The sequence below is a fragment of the Cydia amplana genome, chromosome 5, assembly GCF_948474715.1.
Source record: "Cydia amplana chromosome 5, ilCydAmpl1.1, whole genome shotgun sequence".
Classification (NCBI taxonomy): Eukaryota; Metazoa; Arthropoda; class Insecta; order Lepidoptera; family Tortricidae; genus Cydia; species Cydia amplana.
The window spans coordinates 18132312-18159896 of record NC_086073.1 but is presented as its reverse complement, the minus strand read 5'-3'; the positions used below and the strand labels follow the sequence as shown (position 1 = coordinate 18159896).

The 27585-nt window shown below is 37.1% G+C and overlaps 1 protein-coding gene across 1 annotated transcript; it reads left to right on the top strand.

Annotated features, from left to right (window-relative positions):
* The first annotated feature begins 845 nt into the window (after positions 1-845).
* Positions 846-27399, top strand: LOC134648329 (endonuclease/exonuclease/phosphatase family domain-containing protein 1-like). Its single transcript, XM_063502835.1, has 6 exons — positions 846-1388; positions 1508-2192; positions 3911-4060; positions 12853-13013; positions 25432-25596; positions 27128-27399. The coding sequence occupies exons 1-6, from the start codon at positions 1112-1114 to the stop codon at positions 27358-27360; spliced, it is 1671 nt and encodes a 556-aa protein (XP_063358905.1). The 5' UTR covers positions 846-1111; the 3' UTR covers positions 27361-27399.
* The last annotated feature ends 186 nt before the right edge of the window (positions 27400-27585 follow it).

Sequence of the window (27585 nt, the reverse complement as noted above, 5' to 3'; positions counted from 1 at the left end):
CGTTCCCTGCTGTGGCGTGACGATAAAATCGTGATCTGATAACCACGATAAAGAGTAAAAGTCTTTTTTGTTCATTTTAGGTATCGGTAAACTTTTCAAGTAAAATTCAAATTGCAAGAAATATCGATAGTTTATCGACATGGCCACAGGAAGGTGGTTACATATTGTTAATCGTACATAAAAACAAAGTGGCAACAGTGACAGCTCGCTTAGGGTCCATCTTTACAAATATTATATCTATGATACTGATCGCTCTTTAATAAAGAGTACAAATAAATGAAAATTCCACAAAAGCACTAATTCGTTTTGCAAAGAATTAAGCTATAAAATGGATAAGAGTAACGGTCCTAAGTAAAATTATTTACTTAATAATAAAATAAATGTTCATGATTTCTGAAAAGTTTCTGAACGATATAACTTCCAGTTGCCAGCATTTAACATTTTCCTTAATTTTGTTGATAAAATGACAACTAGTATGTTGCTTATTAGATTCAATTTATTTAACCTTCTTGTAGTTTTTTACACGTGTGACAATTTCAAATAAATTCAAATGGTTTCAATACTGAATGTGAGTGTTTAGAAGGTTAGTGCTTGTATAATCGCATTCATTATTTATTAAATGAAAAGTAGAAACAGCTGACGGTTAAATATTTGCAGCTGTTTATAGTGTTTAGAGAGATATTTTATTATTAGAAGAAGGTTGAATATTCTTACACCAAAAAATTTGAGAAAATTCTTTGTGGATCAACCGGATTACAAATTATTGAGCTTGCAACTCCTAAAATGGCATGTGTCATTGTAGTCGTAGACAATACGTCAAAACCATCAAAACGCAGACGTTTTCTTGTCTGTGGCTATTGCTGATTATGGCTGATCGGGGGAAGTTGTGTCAGCAAACTCCACTTTATTTTTAGTTTTGAAAAAATATTTATCTAGCAACTAGTGTAAGTGTGTTTTCACGTGATAAGTGCAACAGTAGTTGTTTAATTATAGTGCAAGTGTTCCAATCGTGTTGTGTTATAGTGCATCGCGATCTATTATTAGGTTTTTTTTAGTCTTGGATTTCGCGTTATGATCAATATTTGATTTGTAAGCAACCGTGGCGGTCGATATGGGGCAGAGTCCGAGTTCGATGAGGAGTAAGAGCGGTCGGCAGCGCTCGTTCCGAGGGTTCGCTCGGCGGCACAAACTGAATAAATCCAGTTTGAGCCATACGTTCAGTTTGCCGCCGTCGGAGGAGTACCCGGAGCTCATGAACGTGAACACGGCCACGGAGGAGCAGCTGATGACCCTGCCCGGGGTGAACCGGCAGCTCGCGCGCGCCATAGTGCTGCACAGACAGATGATAGGCCGCTTCAAGCGCGTCGACGACCTTGCTTTAGTCTCAGGTGCGTGACCAACTCATTATGCTAATCCACTGACTCGGATGTGTCTCACATCATTGAATATTTATGCTAGCTTCAATATACATTGCCATTCTAATTCCATTGTCTTAACATTGTTTTAGGTATAGGAGCTGAGAAATTAGAGTTGCTTAGGCCAGAAATTTCAATTAGCAACCGCAAGCAAGTCTCAAGAGAGAGTTCCTGCTCTCAATCGTTAGACAGTATCCGAGGCTCAGTAGAAAGCAAGCTTTGTTCTGTTAATTCTTCCAGTGTTTTCCAATTGCAATGCGTGCCCGGTTTGAACCAGGAGATAGCAGCAAATATAGTAGACTATCGGAACAAGAAGGGACCATTCAAGTCGCTAGATGACTTAATAAAAGTCCGAGGCATGGATGTTGTGAGGCTGAGCACAGTAAAGCAACACTTAAGTCTAGAGCTAAGAAAATGCGAAAGTCTACAGTATCTGACGAACGGACATATAAATGGTTGCGCAGATGAAACAGTAGCTAAATCACTTTTGAATGGTGTCACCAGTACACCAAAGACACCTCATAGAAAAAGCTTATCGATGCCGAATAAATTGCCTATGACTTTACCAAACGGTTTTGCGACGGCACCTGTAAATGATATCCTAGATCTGCTGTCGGCATATTCCCACAGACCAATTGTAGAAGAGGAGTTTAAATACGAGCGGGACGGGATCAAATGCTGTAGGATAGCTTCGTGGAATTTACATAAGCTTGATGTAGATAAGATAACAAATCCGGGTGTCAGAGAGGTCATCTGCAGGACAATATTGGAAAACAAGTGAGTAAAAACTACTTTACAATTTTTACGGTTTCAGGAATGCAAAATTGATAGACAGAAATTTAAAAATGATAGTACTTTTCAGTGCTGACATAACATAAAAATATATAGGTACTTTAATTATGCAGACATGATATCAGAGATTCAGTTGCTAACCTATCATATGTTATCTACTATGTGGCAATATCTGAAGATAACTGATTATTTCACAATGAGCCCATGAAAATTTGTAATCACTGCACAAAACCTGATAGTTGTATAAGGAGCTACTTTGTAATAGATATAAAATAGTGATTAAATGAATAAGTAAATCCTTTCTCAGAACAGGCTTTAGTTTCATAGTAATAACGCCAAAAAATCATTTTATTTCACTTTTACTATTAACAGGAACTCCACAGAAAGTGTTTTAAATTAGGAAGTAGTTACTAATACACATGACACTATAAAATGCACATGACAAACTTATGTTTTGGTACTTTTGCCTACAGATGTGGAAGTTGCGGAAAGTTTCCAAGTCTTGAAAAACTTATCGGATATTTTGGAAAATTTCACAAGATGTAAGGAAAGTTTCCAAAATATCCGAGAACTTTTCTTAGCTTTTAGCATCTTCTGCAACTTGCTCATCTATATTTATGCTGAAGTATCACTTTAATTCTCAATTTCAATGTTCTATGAATCATATCACGGATTTTGACAAACATCAAGTCATTGTCTTTAATTAGCTGATTGTTCTCCTACTTTCTATTGGAAACAAGCCATTGAATGAAATGATCTACACCGCACATGCCAACTTTTCACACTTAAAAGCCATATTTGATATGCTCTGCTAATGGAAATGAGGCTAAGTGATATAAACAGTAGTTGGCTTGTGTTCAAGTTTACAAAACATTAAATTAAATTAAATTAATGTGTACCTACTCACTAGTTGCTATGAAAGATTATCTGTGTGTCTTGGTTCGAGTTCTTTAATTTAATAATGCAATTGTTATTCATAAACATAAACAGCGCTAACTTAATCAGTTGATGATCGTTGTTTGTCCCTATCTGTCGTTATGCCATAGAGAGAGACAAACGATGATCATCAGCTGATTTACTTAGCAGATGTTTATATATAACGCTGAATATGTGTAAGCATGCATAACATAATAAGAACCACATGGTAATAAATAAGTCATAAAGTTCATTTAATTATTGATGCTATATGCACTAAGTAAAGAATAATGTTGTTGGGTAACACTGTTACCTATTATATTGCTGTTTCTTTTTATAATTTACTTCAGTTAAATTAGTAAAAAATGTATTTAACACATTTAAACATATTAATAGTAGTAAAACAGTCAGAAAAATAGGAAGTATCATTGAGTACAAAGGCAATCTTATCCTCTTTGTAGTTTTCTAATAGACAGAAAATATAACACAGAACTGAGAGAATATGTATAAATCCCACTCACTTAAAAGTTTACTTTTACCTCACCCACGGAAAAAGTTGAAAACATCCTACTTACTTTGAAAAAGTTTACTTTTCATATCTCATTGCAGGGTTTCTCAAACTGACTGCAAACCCCCTTTTTCTGGCAGGTCTTGTTACGATACCTTTATAATCGCTTGCGTCCCTTTGCCGTTTCGCATACCCCTATTATGTAAAACCTTGCCTTATTGTAAGGTGCACTAAGGTCTATTTTACCAAACCCACCAGTAACATAACTATAACTCCACAGATTGTCCCTCATCGCAATCCAAGACGTCCTAGACGTGGCGGCTCTGAAGATCCTCAGCGATGAGCTGAACTCACCCACGCTTCGCAGAGTTAAAGAATGGAAGAGTAATAGCCACAGATGGGAGTACTGCATAGCTGACCAGTTAGATAGGTAAGTAACCCTTTTCCTGCCATATTAACACATTCAGAGCCGAAAACCCATCGGGTTTTTATGATTTCGATTCCAGGCCGGACGACGCGATAGTCGGGATCGTGGTACTACAGCTTTATATGAAGAATTTTTTGTGGCCTGGCGCGGATGTCTTGTTTGGCTGGGTGGCAATAAATATGTTAAAAATAATCGTATAGTACTTATCGAAGTTGTACCTAAACACTAAGTGCGTCTGTACCTAGTGTGGTATCAGTACTCAAAACACAGCACTCAAAATCTAATCGGCTGTATAGGAAAGTTGGGATTTTCCTGCTTATCTATCCATCTTGGTAGTTGCATAACCAAATGAATTGAATATTTGTATCACAAACTTTGGACGTTGTTTTGTTTCATTATTACATTTCCTTAGATACCTAATACCTAACTAAAATAACAAACTAAGTATATTCAATTGACTTCATCCGCATAAAAGTACTTTTTTTATTTTTTTCTTTCAACCCCATTTTATTTAGGAGTTGAATTTCAAAGAAGTCATATTAAAGGTTCAGTCACACAGACGCGTGTGAAGGAACCTTAAGGCTCTATAAAGAAAGATATGGAATTATAGATTATGTCGAAAAGAAACATAATACTACCTACAGTTCCTACCGTTTCTAGCTCCCAAGATGGAGGCATTGACACTCATATGCATAGCCAATTACAGCGTGCCCTATCTATTTATAGACTTAAATGCTTCTTGAAGGAAAACTTGACTATAATACCATATAAGAATAAGAATACGTAGCGTATAAAGAAGTTTCTTGTAAGTAGTTATGTACCTACTTCAGAAAGATAAAATTATTACGACTTCCGAGGAGTCGACGATATTAAACCCGCCGATTACGACACTTATTCACTTTAAATAGAAGTACTTAATCAACGATATTTTTCTTACCAACACTTGGTTTTGTCGAAATAAAAGCATTAATTCAAGTAAGGACAATTTACGAGTCAAAAATCGGATAACAATTTGCATTTTTTTTTCAATCACGAAATGCATTAGGTATATTTTCACTATTTACACCCAATTAAATTATATCCAAAAACTAAACAAAATATATCTTGTATGTTTAGTTTAGAATACTTTCCGTAGGTAGGTAGGTACCTAACCTACCTAAAATACACGCTTATCGCATCTAATCGCTGCGTGAAATTCACGGTAACTGCTTTGCCTTGCACTTGGATGACTTGCACAGCATAGATGACCGGCTTGTTACTTTATAGGTATCGTGCCTATACACTTATAATACCTACATGAGTCAAAATTATATGTCGGACGGCTGGCATACGAGGAAATAGGGTGTCATGCACAGGGCGACCACGGCGTACAAGATACATTGTCTCTTGTGTTCCCCATTGAAAAGAAGGTTACTTAATTTATAGTTGTTAAGTTATAACTCAAGTTTTTCTTTGTCGGGTTACTTCTGGCAGAGCAGTCGTGGTCATGTTTATTTTATTTTGTTTCCATCATAATTAAGCAAGTTTCAAGTTGTTAACCAAAACACTACATATTGCATTAAACGAAACGAAACTAACGAACGATTCCACCTGCGCCAGTTACTTAAGTTAAACAAATTGAGTTAACAATTATTATGACGCTTGTAAAAAAAGTCATTTCCCCGCTATTAAAGTCGCTTTGTTAGTTATTGCATTTCGTTCTTCGTAATAAAGCTATTATTGGCCTATTGTCGTCTCTAGTCAGGGTCGAGTATTTATAAAGAGTCGTATTTATACCCCTAACGTGCTTTCGCAAGGGGCCTTGGGTTACCCTATTACCTATTAAGAAAGAAAGGGAATGAATTTATGCAATAAAAACAAACACGAAAGAAAATATGTAAAAAGAATGTAGTTCATGAATGGCAGAAAGACGTTGCACTATTCAAAATCAACGAACTGATCATTGATCATCCTCAAATAGGGACCGTGCGCGTTAGAGGGTCTGCCATCTTGTGGCCTGAATCGGAAACATAAACATGTAACCGGCGGTGGATTTGGTCACATTTTCTTTAGTATATTATATTTATTTCAGTTCATAAACATGTACTACAATCAAGTGCTACAATCTACCGTACTCGTACGTTTTCTTGTGCATAATAGGTTCTGCCATCTTGTGGGCTACATTGGAAGCGTAAGCTTCACATTTACGCTTCGCGCCAAAAATCTGACGGCTCCTATTTCCTAAAATTTATTTCTACGACATGCTAAAAACACATCAAAATAATATGCAGATTTGTTCTAATTCCCAGTAATCCGAATTTTCCAGTAGTCCGGCTCTCTTGTGTCATCATTAGTGCCGGATTAGTGAGATTGTAATGTAATTATTTCAAAAATGACCCTTTTCCTTGCTCTAAGTCTAGAGTGTACAATCGAAGCTATTACTGTCATACCGTTTCCGGCCAAGTTCAAGAGGGTATTTATAGTTATAGAGCTGTATTTAGATAGAGCTGTATTTATATAGAGCTGTATTTATATAGAACTGTATTTATACCCCAAACACGCGCTTTCGCAAGGGCCTTGTCTTGCTGCGGTTTGTGGTGGTAGAGTTGCGAAAATTAAATTCAAAATAGTACTAGCCTCCGCCCGCGGCTTCGTTTGCGTACAACTCCATATACGCGTAAATGTTAAAGTTCACTGATGTTCGAGATGAGACGAATAAGAGCAAGACGAGAAAAAAGCAGTATTATGTACACACTTTTTCTCGGTCGTCTCGGGATCTCGAGTGTGTACAGCTGGCATTAGCGATTTCCTGGTTGCATCCTAAAAGAGGCCTTTCTGGGGGCACGGCAGTGCCCCCGCCAAGTCGATAAAATAAATGTCCGTGTTAGTGTTAGGTTGAAATCGCATGACTAACATGACTTTTCATATCATAGTCGGTTCCGCTTAGTATCAACAGTTACCGACAATGGTTGATAACAATCACGTATTAGGTGCGTCGTAGTAATAAATCTATTTACAAACATACTTAATTGTGTATTATTGTATTTTTATGAATATATACCTTATAATATAGCCAAATAATGCAAAAAAAAACATAATTATAATTTATAAAAATTTACCACGTGTCAGATAAAATAACTACACCTAAAAGTAACGTAAAAATTAATAAAATATTTTAAAATCACATAACTTGTAAGCAAATTTAAATCTTAAGTGAAAATCCATAAAGGGTAAGTTACCGAGAATTCTCGGTAATTTACGGTTATTTTCACCAATGAGAATTACCGTAAGTGCGTAATTTCTCGGCGGCACATCACTAGTCGTAGGTGATAATACTCATTCACTACATTGTAGTTAATCTGCTTGATCGAACCATTGTTAGCTAATCTTCGATCAACACGGGCTTCCGACAGGTCGGAAGGGATAGGCCCAAGCGATATCTTGACATTCAAATCATTCTGCCATTTTTCGCGGGGGGGAACGTGCACACAGTCGCACTTCTCACACACTTACATACAAAATCCAATCTGTAATGACGACACAAATACATAGAAAATGACACCCTACACAGACAAATCTTGCACACCTCGATCTGTTTTTGTGTACGGACGAGTCACAAGTGTCACAACACGCACACTAACACATTTTCGTCGAGAGATGAGAAGTCGGATTTGTCGCTCGACCGATCCGCAATTTGTACTGGGCGAGAAAAATCGATAAATCTAACAATTACATGCAACTAAAATATAATAATTGTGTTTAAATGTAATTAAACGTATGATATGTAAAAAAAATATTGTACATGTGAAATGTAATACCTTCTTTTTGTAAATTTGATGTCCCCGACCTCTTTTTACAACAAAAACCGAGCAATTGGCATTTTTTTTGTTGCTGTGTTCACTAGCGCGTCTGGACTCGGTCTAGTTTAAAATCCGAGCGCAACTAGTTTTATTACCCGCGCTAGATCAGTTGATCTTGTACCTAGGCAGAGGGGAAATAGTGCGAATGCCGCGTCCCTTCCGTGTTGGTCGAAGTAGCTAATCGACTAACTATCGATTGTTGATTCCATTATAAATGTAAGCGCGTTCTGTGCTTCGTCCTTTTAATGTAATAATCCTATTTATCATACAAATTAATTATTATCTTCAATGTCATATCATCATTATTGTAATTGACGTTGTGTAACATTAATAGCAAAACTCGCAATAAATTGCGTCTTACAATACATTTTAAAGTGTACAAAAAAAGTTATTTCTAAAAGTAGCTGAACAAATGTTTGTCTTGGGGAGTAAAGCCTAGTTTAATTTATTGCTCCTGTTACATGGCCCACCCGGTATCTAACGTATAAGACGTATGTTTAACATTTCTTTCTTATCGTGTAGCTGTACTGTAGATATCCACTCAATACACAGATGGACGGACATTTCTCGGGTGATAAGAGTGATAAACTCACGGCCAGTCCTATAATATATTGACAGCGACCTAAGTCCATTCTATGGTACAGGTAATTATGTAACTAATTACTTTGCATGAATATTTCAGTAAAAAAATAAGAACGATTGCCCGTTGTATAGGTATTTATATTGCAAGCAAATATACACCTTATATATAGAACCTCTTTTGTATCACTTTGTATTACTCCTCAAATTCAGATGATGCTCGGAAATATAAATGGATAATCCGTATACCGAACATGCATAGTATGCATACTAAGTGCATGTTCCGTTGTATGGACTTATACTTTGGGGTCGACACAGTGCGATATCCATAACCGATATCAGTTCCGTTCAACCGCTTCCTTTTTGTATTTGTGGTAGTTATTATCCATAAGCTATTGAACAAGTTTAACCTAGAATATATTAATAAAATCATTAAAAAAAAGTTTATCCTTCCATTGTATTTATACAAGGATCAAAATAATGAAAAGTCTGTCAGGTACTAACAGGTAACTTTAAAACAACTTTATGTACCGTATAAAGTTCTACCATTAAAGTAGTTCGCCTCGGAAATTCTTTGCTTCACGTATGATCATTAATCCCAAAATACTTTTAAATCTAAACTGAAATCAATATTACTCTATAAACAGAAGAATATTTAAGCACCCTTGAAACATCTAATGAACAGTACCTAGTAATTTTTCATGTCTTGCCCTAACTAATACTTAGTTTTATTTTTATTTTTTCCCATGCCTTTTTTTTCTCTTGCCGTACCTTTGCTAAGTTATCTTAGACTTTGTAACTAGTACATAAAAAAAAACACCTTTTTTTATACTTTAATATATTATTTGTAATTAGGGGTGAACTGAAAACCAGCGCTTATTCTTTATTCTTTTATTCTTATTCTTAAATCGTGTTGATACGGATCATTGTTATTTTCTCGTTGAATTTGACGAATCAATAATCAACATTAATCACACTGAATTGCGAAGGAAAATACTTGTATTATAGTGTCCTGTATTCATGTCAGTGCCATAAATTAATTATAAAGATACTTACATACTTTTGATCGAATTTACACCGTAGATATTTATTAGCTGTGCGTGTTTGTTTCGGCGCGATTGAAACATTTAAACCCAAACGTCACTTTCTGACACCTGATAGAAATAATCGGTTGCTTGTCATTATCACACCGATAACTGCATACATGACATACTTCTGATGGTGCCCTATTGATATTCCGAGAAAAATTACGCCGATTTTTGTTTCGCCGACAACGATTCGCCGACGGGTTGTTTGGCAGAGTAACGATTGGCCGAATCTAATTACGCATAATAGTCGTTTGCGAGAGTAGTCAATAAGCAGAACATTAATACGCATATTTACTATTCGTAGAATAATCATTTAGTAACTGTCATAATTACCCGAGAAACCATTGGTCGAAACACAATAGGTCGAATGTTCATTTGGCATATTATTGACTAGCAGAACTTAGAATATTCTTACCCCCGGAGTTACACACAATGTTTTTCATCACACTTGCGAAGAAAGAACTAAATTTTAATCGAAATAATTATAAACTAAGGTGAGAGTTCAAATATTTTGATGAAGTGTACCTGTTGATGATGATTGTTTTGATGATAATGATGATGATTTACTTTAAGTAATATGTTCAGCGATTACTCCGGCACCCATGGTCCGATTTGAGTAAGTTACCTTCGAGGTATTCCCATAATAATTTTCTTCTTTAATCTTTATTCTGAGGAATTGACGGAACTTCTAAATTTTTAAAGGCATGTGTATTATGATTTGGATATTTTCTAAAGTAACTCAAGCATTTCCTCCCGAAATCCACCAATTTGATGTAGTGCAATTGTAGCCTCACTACATATTCGCTAATTTCTTCGTAACTTACTTTATATACATATGTATACCTACTTAACGCATTTAATTAAAAAATGATAATATTTTATATCATCCTTTGGTTGCGAAAATAAAATTATATGTATAATGTGAAACGTTATTCGACTAAACATTGCTTAAACGAAACAGTTACTCTGCCAAATGGAAATCGTCCGATAATAGTTCAGCTAATTTACACAGAAGCGAACTGAACTGTATGTGAACCAAGAGTTTGCGTAACGTTAGTCGACCAAAAGTTACATTTACAAATAAATGACTCTGCGAAACGATGTTCGGCGAATCGTTGTCGGCGAATCGATAATCTGCTAAAAGTTTCTGGAGAAAAGTTTCTCGGAGAATCATTAGGTACCCACATCTCATACATCATTCAATCAACGTATTCTTTAGCAAAACAGTGACAAATAGGTACAAGACATTGATTCAAACGACCTCAATTGGTGTTGACCTTCAGCGAATGTCTTTAGGGGGCTAAATGGTCCGACCCCTTTATTGCGACGCCGAAACGCAAATCATTCCCGCTCTCAAAGGTCGTCGCGAACGCTTGGGGTTATTTGCGAAGATATCGAGTGTTGCACTTTAAGATTTTTTTAATATTGTCATTTATTAAACGACTAGCTGTGCCCGGTGCCCGCGTCTCCGTCCGCGTAGGATCCAATCTCTGTAATTTTCTTGCCTTCCTCGTGGTGATTAGAAAAAAAGTTGTAAAGCATTTTTTACGAGTCTACCTTAGGACCAAATAAGTCAAATTACTCAAGTAACGTCGGCAAATAAAAACATTAGTACCTAAATGAATATCTTATTAGTACTATTTTAGTATTACATTTCATATTCCATTTCAGGTGTGTCAATCTAACGACCACGTGAAGGCTAACTTAATCGGTTTTACGAAGTCTATAAAACACGACCAGTTATTTTCTTAAGTGGCTAAAAAACCGACCAAGTGCGAGTCGGACTCGCGCACGGAGGGTTCCGCACCATCAACAAAAAATAGAGCAAAACAAGAAAAAACACAAGCAAAAAAACGGTCACCCATCCAAGTTCTGACCCCGCCCGACGTTGCTTAACTTCGGTCAAAAATCACGTTTGTTGTATGGGCGCCCCACTTAAATCTTTATTTTATTCTGTTTTTAGTATTTGTTGTTATAGCGGCAACAGAAATACATCATCTGTGAAAATTTCAACTGTCTAGCTATCACGGTTCGTGAGATACAGCCTGGTGACAGACGGACGGACGGACAGCGGAGTCTTAGTAATATAGGGTCCCGTTTTTACCCTTTGGGTACGGAACCCAAAAAACGACTCACAGATATGACTGACTGACTGTTACTAATACTGTATTCATTTCAGTATTACATTTTTCTGCACGGCTAGCATGATTTGCTTATTTCTGTTTGTCGTTTTATATACAGGTAGATAAACACACAATATGACGTCGTGTACAAACAAAAACCGTCTGTGAAATTTTAAATTTAGAATTCTTATCTCCAAACTTAAATTTTTACCGGTGTACGAGTATGTATTTCCATTCATTCATCGTCCATTCAACTCGCGCGTGAATAAAAAAGCGGCCAAGTGCGAGTCGGACTCGCCCATGAAGGGTTCCGTATTTAGGCGATTTATGACGTATAAAAAAAAACTACTTACTAGATCTCGTTCAAACCAATTTTCGGTGGAAGTTTACATGGTAATGTACATCATATATTTTTTTTAGTTTTATCTTTCTCTTATTTTAGAAGTTACAGGGGGGGGGACACACATTTTACCACTTTGGAAGTGTCTCTCGCGCAAACTATTCAGTTTAGAAAAAAATGATATTAGAAACCTCAATATCATTTTTGAAGACCTATCCATAGATACCCCACACGTATGGGTTTAATGAAAAAAAAAATTTTGAGTTTCAGTTCAAAGTATGGGGAACCCCAAAAATTTATTGTTTTTTTTCTATTTTTGTGTGAAAATCTTAATGCGGTTCACAGAATACATCTACTTACCAAGTTTCAACAGTATAGTTCTTATAGTTTCGGAGAAAAGTGGCTGTGACATACGGACGGACAGACAGACGGACAGACGGACAGACGGACAGACAGACAGACAGACATGACGAATCTATAAGGGTTCCGTTTTTTGCCATTTGGCTACGGAACCCTAAAAATGCGACGATTACATAAATAAATGATTAATTGATATAGTTAACACATAAAGTACAGTAATAAAGGAGTTATCGATCGGTATGCGAAAAAACGTATCTTACTTATCGAGTGATAAAGTTCTTTTTACTCCCCACTAATCCCCACTTAATATATTAAGAAAAAATCCTTTACAAGAGGTCCTTCACCTTCTTTTTTCACGGAATAAACCAATTTCATACTTTTTGGCCAGAAAATAGATATAAGTTTATTTAATAGGTCAGCCTTTTTTAAACAACTATACTAAATTACTTTTTCTCCATTGTTGCAGTAAAAAGTTGGGTTTCCTCTTCGATTCATCCAACAAAGGTATAACGATAGAGGATATACCCCTGGACCAAGTGTGCCTTCTGAGCGAAGCGAGCGAGATCCGGCCGCTCGTCAGCGAGCTGGCAACGTTGCGGAGCGAGCGATACGTCACTGAGCCACAAGGTGAGTCTATAGAATACCACTGGACCAAGGCCTACTGAGCAAAGCGAGCGAGATCCGTCCGACCAATCATCAGCGAGCTGCTAAGCGAGCGATATATCACGGGATGACTGCACCACAGGGTCAACATGATTATTTAAAAAAAAACCAACACACCCGACAATATAATCCACACATTTTTGACCAGAGGGGCCAGAGGGCCACAGCCAATCTTCGGCTGTGTCGCTTATTCTTCGAAAGATTGTTTAGACTTTAGCTTTACCGGTTTTTTTCTACCGGCCAAAAGCACAAAAGGGACGGATCCGGCCTGTGGGTTGTAGTTTGGAGTAACCCGGGATAAACTGAAAAGAAAGTCAAAAGACGTCCACAACGCAACGGCTGGTCGAACGGTTTCACCGTTACAGCTGCCCCTAATTCTGATCCTTGTGAATCGACTACATATGTAGATCAGGTTACGCTATTGATTCTAAAAATCAGCTGTAGAGCAAAGTAACTTCATAAAACCTTTATGGATGGGTATAAGTACAAACACACACACTCACCTACCTAACCTGTTTCTTTACCTGAGTGACCGCTTCATTTTAATCCACTTTGTGTCAAAATCGTATTTTCTAACAAAAAAATTATTGAACTCACAGATATCGAAACTGACTCCTAAAAAACGGCGGGCAACTCACGAAATGTACTTATTTTTAGTACCTACCTCGAAATTATAAACAATACTTTAAATTCTACAAAACCTGCACTCTTACCTGCAAAACAAGATCATTACCATTCTTCAGTCCAGTTTCCCAGTATCAGCCATAAAGAAGTTCTGAAAGTATCGGCTCCCACACAAACGTAAACATTGGTGGCGGAAGTACTAAGACCAACACTCTGTCCATCGGTGAACGTTGTGAGCTTTACAATACGGCTCAACATGTGTCAGTTAGGAAAGTGAACGAAAACACACGTAACGTGTTACGGCTGAATAGAAAACTGCCAGAAAAATTGATACACGAATAACTGAGTGTTTGGATAAATATTGGTACCCACCTAGTATTTTCATATAGAGATCAAATATTAATCATATCCGTTTCGTACCTCTACTCATGCGATGTAGGTATTTAAAACCGAATGTTGATATCATAAATTATTTTCGTCGCCGTTCACGCACTGAGATATATGCGCGTGCGCGGCGCTTGATATTGATATTAAATTGTTATGACATTATGAGCGTATTGTGTCCCACTCATGAATCTAGTATAACTGGATCAGGTATGAGGGGTGTGGGGAAATGACCGGACGGGATAGTCTTATGTATCTTTCAGTAGGAGTAGCAGCGAAAGCGCTTTTATTGTTTGTCCTTGTTACAGTCTCACATTTTTTTTATTCCCCACCGTAAATTTAGTACGGATTATGGTGGGCAACAAATAAATTCGACCAATTATAGTGTCGCATTGCGTATGTTTTGTCCCTCAAGGACGCACGAGTATAGCACATCTATAGGATCCTAACCATCTATGGTCCCATTGCTAGGCCAAGGCTCTTCTTCCATTATTCCTGGTGTGCAACAGTCTCGAAAAGGAATCCAAGTTAGCCCGCCATCGCCGACCAGAGGGGGGCTAACGCGAAAACAGAAATTCTCAAATTGCGGGGATCTTTCTCTTTTACTTCAATGAAGGCGTAATTAGAGTGACAGAGAAAAATGCCCGCAATTTGCGAACTTCTGTTTTCGCGGTTATAGGCGCTTGTACGGTTACCATCAGTTTGTCACTGACATAAACGCCGTCGAGAACGTAATTTACTTTCTATACATCCCGTTTGCACTAATATGCGAGTGCGAGCGAGATGTATAGAAAGTAAATTACGTTCTCGACGGCGTTTGTCAGTGACAAACTGATGGTAACCGTATAAGTCTGCCAAAGAGGCGGTTGGTCTGTGCTTGGCCTACAAAACATTAAATTTAAATACTACAGCAAAGTTTGTATACGCCTCCCGGTCGGGTTTTCTTTTCGGATCCTAGTTGCTGTAGTAATATTTCGCTTCTGTCACTGTAACTTATTATGTTTTTTTAATAGGTATAAAACAAATCTTTAATATAAGCATAAGAATAACCGAGCATACACGTAACTACTGTTTAAATCCTATTCAGTATTCTGCTAAAATTAGCATAAATGTAAAACCAGACACGAAAATCGTTCTCAACGATGTATTAATTGAAAGTAATCAGGTTACGGATTCGTGACTCGCAAATTGTGCACATTAACAGTTTAAGTACCTACCTCAATTAAGTGTGTAGTCAGGAGTTAGGTCATTAAGGAAAGACGAATTCCCAAAAAAATGTGTACAGTCTTTGAAATAGGTTTGCATTTACCTTGCAGTTAAACATCGATGCATTTAGAAACAATTAGGTATTGAATAATTTTCCAACAAGAAGTCTTAGTACTAACCTTTACGCAGTGCACTTAGTAGCCTTACCACGAGTGTGAAACTGCCCTGGCCGCGTCGCCAACATGCCAATCGCTTACGCTCCGTAGCGAACGAAACGCAACTGTCACTGTCGCACTAATATGGAAGAGTGATAAGAGACAAAGCGTAACGTTGTCGTAGCTCAACCCCTTTGTCACCTTGGCTAGGCCGCCTGACACTGACATATTCGCTAGCGTGTGCGTAACTTACTTTCCATGCATCTCGCTCGTACTGGCATATTAGTAATTACTTACCTAACTACATTGGACGTGACGTATAGGCAACGCTCGTGACTGACCGTTTTTGAACATTATGCCTTATTAATAAGGCTTACGTATTGTTAGTTAACAGTGCCAGGTACCGTTATTTAATTACCGTTGCGAATACTCGCTTAATTGTCGTAATAAGTTAAGTGACATTTTAAATAATTATGAATGCAATTAGCTGTAATTAAGCTTAGTTCGAATATGTTAAAATATGTTTCGCCATCTAATAAGTTAAATTATTTGCGGTAGACCACAGAATTCATGAAATAACCTATCTAGGCATTCTAGGTAATTAACAGACACAAGCCTACCCAGGTATATTCATAATACTTAGCAACCGCTTAAAAACCTCTGTTAAAACGTGTCTCTTTCTAATAAACACAAATTTCAACATGACAGATAGGGACAAACGATTATTAACCGTTTTTAGGGTTCCGTAGCCAAATGGCAAAAACGGAACCCTTATAGATTCGTCATGTCTGTCTGTCTGTCCGTCTGTCTGTCCGTCCGTATGTCACAGCCACTTTTCTCCGAAACTATAAGAACTATACTGTTGAAACTTGGTAAGTAGATGTATTCTGTGAACCGCATTAAGATTTTCACACAAAAATAGAAAAAAAACAATAAATTTTTGGGGTTCCCCATACTTCGAACTGAAACTCAAAAAATTTTTTTTCATCAAACCCATACGTGTGGGGTATCTATGGATAGGTCTTCAAAAATGATATTGAGGTTTCTAATGTCATTTTTTTCTAAACTGAATAGTTTGCGCGAGAGACACTTCCAAAGTGGTAAAATGTGTGTCCCCCCCCTGTAACTTCTAAAATAAGAGAATGATAAAACTAAAAACAATATATGATGTACATTACCATGTAAACTTCCACCGAAAATTGGCTTGAACGAGATCTAGTAAGTAGTTTTTTTTTATACGTCATAAATCGCCTAAATACGGAACCCTTCATGGGCGAGTCCGACTCGCACTTGGCCGCTTTTTTAGATTTCAGAGACATTTATGAATAATGCCATTACTATTTACGTATAAGTTAATATATAAAGTATGTCTCAGTTAGCTGCATCGCTAGCGACAGAATATGGGAGCGCCTTTATAAAAAAGTAAAATTCCTATGAACACATAATGGCGTTATCACACTTTTCGCTGCAAAATCGCCGCAGCGCAGAATTAGCTCGGTCGGACTCTACTCTGAGGGGCTACCGCGACAACCGAAAATCGCAAAATGGCGGGGATCTTTCTCTTTTACTCCAATGAAGGCGTAATTAGAGTGACAGAGAAAAATGCCCGCAATTTGCGAACTTCGATTTATCGCGATTATACGAGTAGCCCTGTTTATTAAACTCAATTTGTGTTGGTTGAAATCTGAGGGTGACCCATTCCGTATCATTATAATTTAAACAGCACACCTACATGACAAAACGGCGAGCAATGTCATTACCGTAAGGTCGGAGAGTCAAATGCCTTGACAGAGTACATAGTTGAATGACCTTTGGTGCCATTTAAATACTGATTTTTCAATTTATTTGTCAATGAAAACTTGTTGCTACCCGGCGTGCCTTCCGCGTCCGGATTTCCGGAAAAAGACTCGATTCAATATTTATAAGAATCACATTCAAATTATAGTGTGGTTTTTCATGGCTTTCGTTTTTTATGACGAGGCTGACATTGTCTACATTTTTAACCGACTATAAAAGATGTGATCTGCGTACCTCCCGCATTCTTAAACTGACCATACCTTCTTACCGTACTGGTTTCATGACTCATTCTTTCGCCGTCCAGGCTAGCCGTCTTTGGAATTCACTCCCTCTAAATATTAGACAAGCTACTAGTAAGTTTTCTTTCAAGCGGATGTTACGTAAGCATTTGCTAAAGCAAGAGTTCGAATAATATCCATCATTATTATATTTATAGTATGTATTTTATAAATATGTGGTAGTTTATATATATTTTATTTATTTATGTAATTTATAAGTATAGTTTGTTTTTTTTTAACTCACTCAATATATTTTCTCTCTCTGTACCAATTGAAGGTATCTCTGTTTGGCCCTATGGTTGACTGGTAGAGAATGCCATTTGACATTAAGTCCGCCATTTGTACATTGTTGTATATATTTTGTGCAATAAAGTTTAAATAAATAAATAAAAGAAGACTTTTTTTACGATAAAATATATCTTGAACCTCATTAAAGCCATTCAAACTAACTCATTGCTAACCGCCCTTTCCACCTGAAGTATCATTTTACATTTATTAACGTTTACACCTTGACCTCGTCTATACTGTTTACTTATTAAAGTCCTCGGTGCCGCGTAATTTGTTTCCATTTTAATTCATTATGTGTGCCCTGAAACCGAAATGACATGAATTCCTTTTTTTTTTGCATGAAATGTAATCATTCTCTATTTTAAAGCTTGATGCCAAGCGTGATAGAATAAAATCCAGACCACCTGCGGCAATACCCTATAACTATGTTAACGGTGTGCTCACATGCCCGCAGTGTTCGCGAACTTTTACTAACAAGATCGGCTACATCAGCCACTTGCGAGCACACCAGCAACAGCAACGGAGTTGACAGCAGTCGCCGTGGCCGAAGTCGGCCGTGGAGTTATTCATATTTTTGCCCAACTACGGGAAGCGTTATGCTTTTACCTATCTACGTGGGTATGTCTGTGTTTAAGGCCCACTTGCACCATCCCACTAACCTGGGGTTAAGCGGTTAAACCGTTAACCAAGTGTCAAATTGTACTGGTAACCATGGTAACTCTAGGTTTAACCGGTTAACCCCGGGTTAGTGGGATGGTGCAAGTGGCCCTAAGTATTCCATTGTAGCATCAAAACTATGAGTCCTATCCCAATGGCTCAAATATGGGTCGCAATTATAAGACGTCGAGAGGTCGTGGGATCGGAGAGTTGCCGTTTTTGGTGAATGAGGTATCAATCGATTTTTATGACGCGGGTGACATAGGCTATTTTTAGCGACGTTGAATGACGATGGGACGAGAAAAAAATGTTTCTGAACTCAACTGATGATCTCTATTGTATTAAAATAGCTCTCGTTGTAGGCTTATGCTAGGCAATCACATATATCCTATAACCTTACCACCTTACCACTGTGTGCTGATAAGAGTTTATTTTTAACCTTGGCTGAACAATAATCTTGCTACACATGATTATTTTGTAAATCCGGCTGTGATGCACATGTTTACATTCCTCTCTTTATTCCTTTACTACCTAACCTTCAAAACCTATCTACCTACATACTTTTTTCCGAATATGGAAAGGGTTTTATGACTTTTATGATTTTAGTAGTCTATAATTCTATATTATGTGTCTGTGTGTCTGGTTAATAAGGGCTATTTTTTTCGAAAAACTTATTGGGTTAAAGTTTTCCAAACGCGTTGCTGGTTTTGTTTCCATACGTTGTGTACAGTCGACGTACCTATGTAGCAAACGTCATGTATACATATTTTTGTCACTTTGTCCGTATCGATATTTTCGGACGTGACTGTTCTAGGTAAACCTTGATTAACACATACCTACATAAATATGATGTGATTAGACTTTGACTAATAGGTAATATTCCTACCGATATGATGTCAGGAACAAAGTCCAATCTAAGTACTTAATTACTGTTTATTTAACACCAGGCCCCAATTTCACCACGCCGACATTTGTCAGTGACATATGTCGGGTGACAATTGTCAAGTGACAGGTGACAAGTGACAACTTCGTAAACTGTTTTTGTATAGAAGTGCTTATAAACATGACAGGCATTTAGTTACAATTGTCCAATTGACAATGATTTGGTGAAACAAGAGTAGTTTTTATAAGTCGACATATTTGTCAATTTGTCGGTAATTCTTGACATGAGATCGGAGCTGTGTCAGGCTTGGGTGACAATTGTAGTGTTTTCGTTGTTAGCAAACCCCGTTATCATTGTTGCAGTTCATTGAAAATAAACGTTCGCAAAACTGTGTACCCTAAATTCGCCTTTAGGGTACAAATAAAAATCGCTTTAAATCACTTTTAAATTCTTCTTAACTAGCATTAAATCATAATTCCATTATAAATTGTAATTGTTGCCTATGAAGGCGTTTAGTAATTCAACATTTAGGATTTGGAATAAGTCTCAGTATAGTTAAAAAAAAAAATATAATGCGAAGTTGGGGACCGGTAGCGAAATTAGGTATGTTTAGGTAGGTATTGTTTTTTTAATAATTTACTTGGGCGAAGTTGGGCACTAACAGTAAAGTTAGGGTTTTGGTTAGTTAGAAAATGAATCTCCGCGAAAGCAATAGTGGTGATATTCTTATACAAGGGAATATATAAAGTACGAATAGATTCCTACTTTGACGTCACTGACTTTGCATTTGCAGAAAAAATTACTTAAAACAAACAAAAAAATAATGCTTTGACGCCTTGTCAACAAATAATGTAGGTACGAGTATACGCTGCATTAAATGGGGTCGGGACACAGATGGGATCTCAATCAATATCATGTTAGTGTTGACAACACGGCACATCGAAAGCAATTAACGATCTCTTGTGAAGAATTGACAAATATGTCGACTAGTAAACATTACCCTTGTTTCACAAAATAATTGTCATTAAATTTAAGATGGACAATTGTACTAAACTACCTGTCATGTTTATATGAAGTTCTATACAAAACAATTTACGAAATTGTCATCTGTCACCTGTCACTTGACAATTGTCACTCGACATATGTCACTGACAAATGTCGGCGTGGTGAAACAAAGGTCTGTCATTTTTTTGACAATTGTCGTACCTGTCAGCTTGGTGAAATAGGGGCCAGATGTTAACGCTATAACCTCGTAAGTCCTCGTATACTTGTACCTACAAGTACAAATTAAATTCGAGTTATGAACTCATTCCAAATTCAAAAGCGCCAAAATTGCCCTGTGTTACGAGGACAGATGTATATTCTCTACATACACCTAAATAAAGTATATGTAGAAAAAGCGCGTGTTACATTTTACGAACCAATGAACATTAATAATCCGGACTTGCAATCCGGAGGTCGCGGGTTCGAACCCCGGCTCGTACCAATGAGTTTTTCGGAACTTATATACGAAATATCATTTGATATTTACCAGTCGCTTTTCGGTGAAGGAAAACATCGTGAGGAAACCGGACTAATCCCAATACGGGCCCAGTTTACCCTCTGGGTTGGAAGGTCAGATGGCAGTTGCTTTCGTAAAAACTAGTGCCCACGTCAATTACTGGGATTAGTTGCCAAGCGGACCCCAGGCTCCCATGAACCGTGGCAAAATGCCGGGACAACGCGAGGAAGATGATGAACATTAATAATATTATAGATGGCGCGAAGTCTGCTTGAACTTAAGGGGAGAAGTAATTTCATTAACAGTAAACATAAAAAATAAGAAAAATCATTGCCTCACTTGCCTCATCAATCTCATCATTGTTTTAGACGGCGCTATTATATCGAAACCTAAAATTGGACTTGCATCGCTCTGGCGAGTGCAATCAATCTAACAGGCATAAAACGACATCGAAAGCATAATAAAAGCATTTTAGACGTTCATAATAGAATTTGCTGTACCTATTTTGATTTTCATGCACAATTTTGGTAATTGTTTGGAAGATACCATAATATTATGTAAAATTTTTGGTAATTGTTTGGAAGATAACAGAATATTATGTCAAATTTTTGGTAATTGTTTGGAAGATACCATAATATGATGTCAAATTTTTGGTAATTGTTTGGAAGATACCATAATATTATGTCAAATTTTTGGTAATTGTTTGGAAGATACCATAATATTATGTCAAATTTTTGGTAATTGTTTGGAAGATACCATAATATTATGTCAAATTTTTGGTAATTGTTTGGAAGATACCATAATATAATATAAGTAGACTAAATTGTCAACGGTTGTGCTACCTATATCAATCTTTCGACAATAATAGGTACCGTAGAGTTTCGTATCTTTGCCTGGGCTCCCTATTTTCGCCTACTTTGACAAAAGTTGCCATTAACAAAATGTTTCTAATGTAAGCCTTACATAAAACTACTAAATACAAAGTATTTTTTACGGGTGTCAAAACAATCTGCGGCTAACTTCACACAGTTTACGTTCAGTGAGGTTTTTTCGCGACGCCGACCACACGTTTTTTTAAGCCAGTGTTTGAACTTCGGTTTTTAACAGTGATACAGACCAGGTAATGTTAAACTCTTTACATGATTATATACTATAACTATTTCTTTTTCATATGAAACTATTATTTAATGGCTGGCTTACGTTTAGAAGTCACAATTGGATAAAACATTGGTGAAGGTACTTTGCGTCCATCTTGTTGCCAAATTTCGCCTACCCCTAGGGTTGTCAAATTTGTTTTACCACATTAATAGGGTATTTGACTGTAAGTATTTCAAATAAATTATTTTACACCATGGCTGAAATAAAGCATCATAAGTTTAATAGAGAAACGTAGACAGCAGTTATTTTTTAGACACAATTTATATTTTAAAACCGGTATAAAACTATAAACAATAGGTAACTTGATTGTGACGTCACATGCTAATGTTACATAATAAACCCCATAGTAGCAAAATCGTTTTGACAGTTCGAAAAAAGAAACTGATTTGACTAGTAGTCAAATACCCTGGTTAAATTGGTGGTGGATGGCATTACTTGTTTCCAAATTTAAATATTTTTGTACAGTCAGCAACAGAAGTTGCTCAGCGAGCCAGGTGTTCAAAATGATATTGACGTGACTTTAATGTTTAACGTCCACCTCCTCCACCACCACCACTACCACACCTCGCCCGCTTAGCAACTTCTGCTGCTGAGTGTATCTCATTTACGATAAGCGAAACGAGATACGTTTTTTGTTTAAACATTTTTTATAATATTTTTTTGGTGAAAATGTAAAATAATGAGCATTTAAATTAAGAAGTCAAACATATTAGTTAACGCTATATGTACCTAAATGTTTATTTTTATTAATCTTACGGATGTTGAGTAGGCAAAAGGTATTTTTATGTGTCTGACTTTGAATAATAAGGTTGATTTGATCTCAATTAAGATAAGAATAATAAGTGAAAAAAGATACGTTTTTTGTTTAAATATTAAATATTTTTGTTAAAAATTATATTTTTTTTACTTATAAACCATTACTCCCCTTTATTTGGCATGTTGGTTAATTTTTGGCAGCCCTAGCTTCGTTATAGAAAATGTATGAAACCAACTTCAGACTGTTACCAAACTTCGCCTACTACACCGTTTTTTTAAAATATGGCTAGTCTGGTGTAATTAAGGTTCATAGTATAGTAGCACATTCCAAATAGATACGACTTAACATGTGTTAGTAACAGAAAAGTGTATTATTAGCGGTAAAGCATGCCGTAGGCGAAGATTGGGAAAAATACCCAAACATCGCCTATTGCCTTTGAGGCCATTTTTTACCAACTTAACCAATGAAATTCAAAGTTTCAATTGTGAATACTGATAGTTAGGAACACTAAAAAACGTTTTTTCGCCTTAACGGATGCTTTCAAATTTGAGAGATTTTTTAGGAAAAGTGTCAAAACCCAGGTGAAGATAGGAAACTCTACGGTACCAACACTACTTATTTGTACATTTTACCTGTATTTAACGCTGAAACTCAGCGTCTTTGCACTAAGTGCTCTGAGTCATGCTAAGTGGTATCCTCTCTGATACAACAAGTTACAAAACAATGTCTTATAGGTATTTAATATCTGTTAGTCTTAAGATTGTTGTGTCAAATAAATTCATTTCATTTACATACGGGAGTAATGGGAGCATTCACCTGCTCACACATTTACATACAACTACTCATTACGGATTCGAATGTGTTAGAATATAATTGATTTTTATATCGCGTGACGTTACTCCATGTCACTATCGAGCGTGAAAAATATCGACGTGTCACAGAAATTTAACTCCGACCATCATTAATAGGAATTCAACACGTCCTGTCATTCCGTCGACAAAAGAAATAGACTTGTAAGTCTATTTAAAAGTACAATTTTCCTACTTCGTAATGCTTAAAACGTGATTTCATCCATATTGTTGGACTTCAATTACACATTTAGATCCTGTGGACCACTAATGTCAAAAAGAAGTACCTACATGGGGCGGCACGTATTGCAACCTTAATTGTACAGAACATTACGGCCCAAAGAATCTGTAATTTTCTGGATGCAACGGGCATTAGTAATGAACTTTTAAGGGCCATCACAAATTCTTTATTCTTTATTCAGGTAAACACTAAGTATAAGTTTACAGCTATAGCCATCAAGACACTTATACTGTTAATACATACATATGTAGTCAGTATCATAAAATTAGTACACTTGTATTACACTCATTATCCACTTTTCGAACTATCTCTAGGATTAAACATACATATTATGCATTACTAAGTTACATAGAGATTTAAAAAAAAAAATCTGATATTAAGTAACATTGGTAAATGTCACAATAGATCAATGCTTGGTCGATGCGGCACTCAAAGGCCAAATACCACCCCAATAATAAATACACATATAATCGGAAAACAAAAGGTAAACAAATTAATTCAATCGCGCCTCTCCGGTCCGGGAAATCCTATCCACGGAATAGCACCTATTCAGTATTATTCTACCTTTTAAATCAGTCAGGTTAAACAATAGCATTTCTCGCGTGACGAGAATTCGCTATCAAAACAGACTGACCTGCTGTTGTACTGTTTTAATTAAATAGAATGTCACAGAAGGTGACCGTTGGTTGTAAAGTGACGAGGCAGTGGGTGGGTTAGATCGATAGCGGCCTTGGGCCCATGAAATATGTACCCAACCACTAGCCGCCCACGTGAACACTGTTTACCAACAAATTAACCGTGTGGTTGACGCGCGGCACCCGGTATTAGAGTGACCAACAAAAGGCTCGGAAAACGCCCGTCATTTTGAAAACAAATCATAATTTAGGATCCATTTACGAAGATGTTCGTTTACGGTCTACGGATGTCATTGAGGCATATATAATCGTTGACATTGGTATAAAAGTCTGTGTTGTATAAACAGGGAACAGGGTAATGTTTTCAAAATGACGGGCGTTTTCCGAGCCTTGCTGACCAACAATAGGTAAAGGTGGGGTTTCTCAGAATATGTAATTTTGTAAATGGTTTTATTTTTAGACTTATTACATACGTTTTGAGAAAGGGTGTCCCGAAAACCCTCCTAATTTTATGAATTGCGATCTCTGGAAAAAAACAATCATACCTCTATTATTTCAGTAAATCTTCGTCTGCTGGCCACAAGTCGTTATTGAGCGTACCTACTGTGTATTAGCGTATTATTTAAATATTAGGCGAAATAGGCTTCGATCTCTGTCATATCATATACTACGATTTCTTATCTTCCCATTCAATGTTTACCGGAGATCAACTTTGTTGGCAATCAATCCTTTCAAGTATGCATTTCATGACGTTCTTGGATTGAAAACAAATCCTTCCTAACTACATAACTACAGTCAGATACATAACTTAAAAATTTAAATCAGTCCTCGTATTGATTTAGCAGCGTTTAGCAGAACCCGAATGTCTATAAAAATATGACATATTCTGAATGATTTCCCAAATTTTTCCAATCTAGCCAATAATTTGTCTTAAAATTTTTGTCACTAACGATACTTTTATTCTCTCCAGCGTTCCTGCTCTCCGGCCGGCCTACAATCATCCTCAACGTGGTGTGCCACGACCGACTGTCCACCGAAGACGTGGCCCATCTAGAGAGGGTCGTCAAGATGGCCGACCTGTGCAGGCTGCCGCTGGCGATGGCTGGCGAGTTCCGTTACTGGAGCAACGTGCAGAGTGAGTACTACTGTCTCCCCGGCCTACAGTCACGTGGCTACGACCGACTGAAGACGTGGATCTAGAGACGGTCGTCAAGATGGCCGACCATTGCCGGCTGCCGCTGGCGATGGCTGGCGAGTTCCGTTACTGGAGCAACGTGCAGAGTGAGTACTACTTTCTCTCCGGCCGGCCTATAGTCATCCTCAACGTGGTGTGCCACGACCGACTGTCCACCGAAGACGTGGCCCATCTAGAGAGGGTCGTCAAGATGGCCGACCGGTGCCGGCTATTATTTCTGCCGGTATTTCTGTTATTGTGTGTAGATACAATCCGCAGTTGCTACAATTATGATCTTTGTACCGCATCCTTTGTCTGATCGACGTAATTAATAGAGCCATTAGTAATCAAACAGCAGAGATATAAACAACTGGTGACCTGTGGACCTTGTCATAAGGTTTATAATACAAGTGGCTATGTTAGTTAGTTCACGTACTTTGTTTTAATATCTTATCCTCTTAGCCTCCCAGTGGCTTATAAAAAGGCCGCCATTGTAAATATTTTGAATATTGATTTTAACAAATCAAAATTGCATTTCTTTTTATAGATTATGTTTTATATAAAGTTACCTACATTTGAACTACATAGTCGTTGATGATAATATTAATAGCCATTAGACGATTATAGTTTATGATACTCATTTGAGTATGTTAATAGCTTGATAACTACTACTACATAATATCTCTATACTCCTACTGATTTTTGTAAATTATAGTACTGTTCTATAATAATATCATGTGTAACAATGATACTTTGTCTATTTTCATCCTTGCTTAGCAAGTTAATTACAAGATTAACATGTTTTCCTTATAGGTACATATAACCTATTGTTGAGGAAAAACATTTTCTTAAACTTGTCAAACAATGACAAGTAATTTAATGTTGCGTACAAAGTACAAAGTCTGTCATATTTATATTAAAAGATATATATGCAGATACAGACGCCATGTTGTGACATCATATGATACCTATCTCTTGTCTTTGTGAACATATTCTTTTGTATACATGCGATAAGATTTCGATATTAAGTATCTACTATATTTTGGAAACTGAAAGTATCAATGCCCATACAAAAATATGATTAGTTTCCGAAATTTTCAAGTGTATTAATTTCGCAACTTTCTAAACTATCCAGCGTCACATCAGTAGCGTTCACCACTTCAATCAACCAAATTTAAATTTTCTAAAGAGTTCATCTTTGGGCGTTTTAAATAAATGGTAAAAGTGGAACCAAAATACTATTATATTTAAGTGCGGCTTTAACTATTTATTGAAACTATGTATTTTCATCACTACATAGTATAAAAAAGTCGCTACCCGCTGTCTGTCCCTATGTATGCTTAGATGTTTAAAACTACGCAACGGATTTTGATGCGGTTTTTATTTAATAAATAGAGTGATTCAAGAGGAAGGTTTATGTATAATTTGTTAACCCTTGCGAAGCCGGCGCGGGTCGCTAGTTAATATCCTAAACCCCAAACGCTCTTTCCAGCTCTCGAATGCTGCGAGCCGCTCCTAGACGAGGGTCTATCCACAACCATAGACAACAAACACTCCGGCCAGACCTGCATCCTCTGCCCAGGTACGAACAAGACCACCTTCAACGGTCACTCCGGGGCCATAAAGTCCGGTCTTAGCCACCTCGCGATTCCCCGCGGCTGGTCGTGGGGAGGCCCGGCCTCCCCGTATTGCCCCGTGTGGGCGGAGATAAAGGTCCCCGATTGACAGATGGACTCGAGGCTGATCTACTGTGTACCCTCGGCGGTTCTGCAGTGTTGGCCGAAAGTTAATGCGAATTGAAAATGCTGGCCATTAACCATTATAAATTGAACCTTAAACCGTATCGGACGATTATAGTTTACGATTCAATTTATAATGGTTAATGGCCAGCATTTTCAATTTGCATTAACTTTCGACCAACACGGCGGTTCTGTTCTTCCTGCACTGTCT

What these genes read in the sequence shown, in the direction of transcription:
- LOC134648329 (XM_063502835.1), top strand. Translation starts at nt 1,112, where the DNA reads ATGGGGCAGAGTCCGAGTTCGATGAGGAGTAAGAGCGGTCGGCAGCGC. An exon ending in ATAGCTGACCAGTTAGATAG is followed by an intron (nt 4,061 to 12,852) that starts GTAAGTAACCCT and finishes CCATTGTTGCAG; the next exon opens with TAAAAAGTTGGGTTTCCTCT. An exon ending in ATACGTCACTGAGCCACAAG is followed by an intron (nt 13,014 to 25,431) that starts GTGAGTCTATAG and finishes TATTCTCTCCAG; the next exon opens with CGTTCCTGCTCTCCGGCCGG.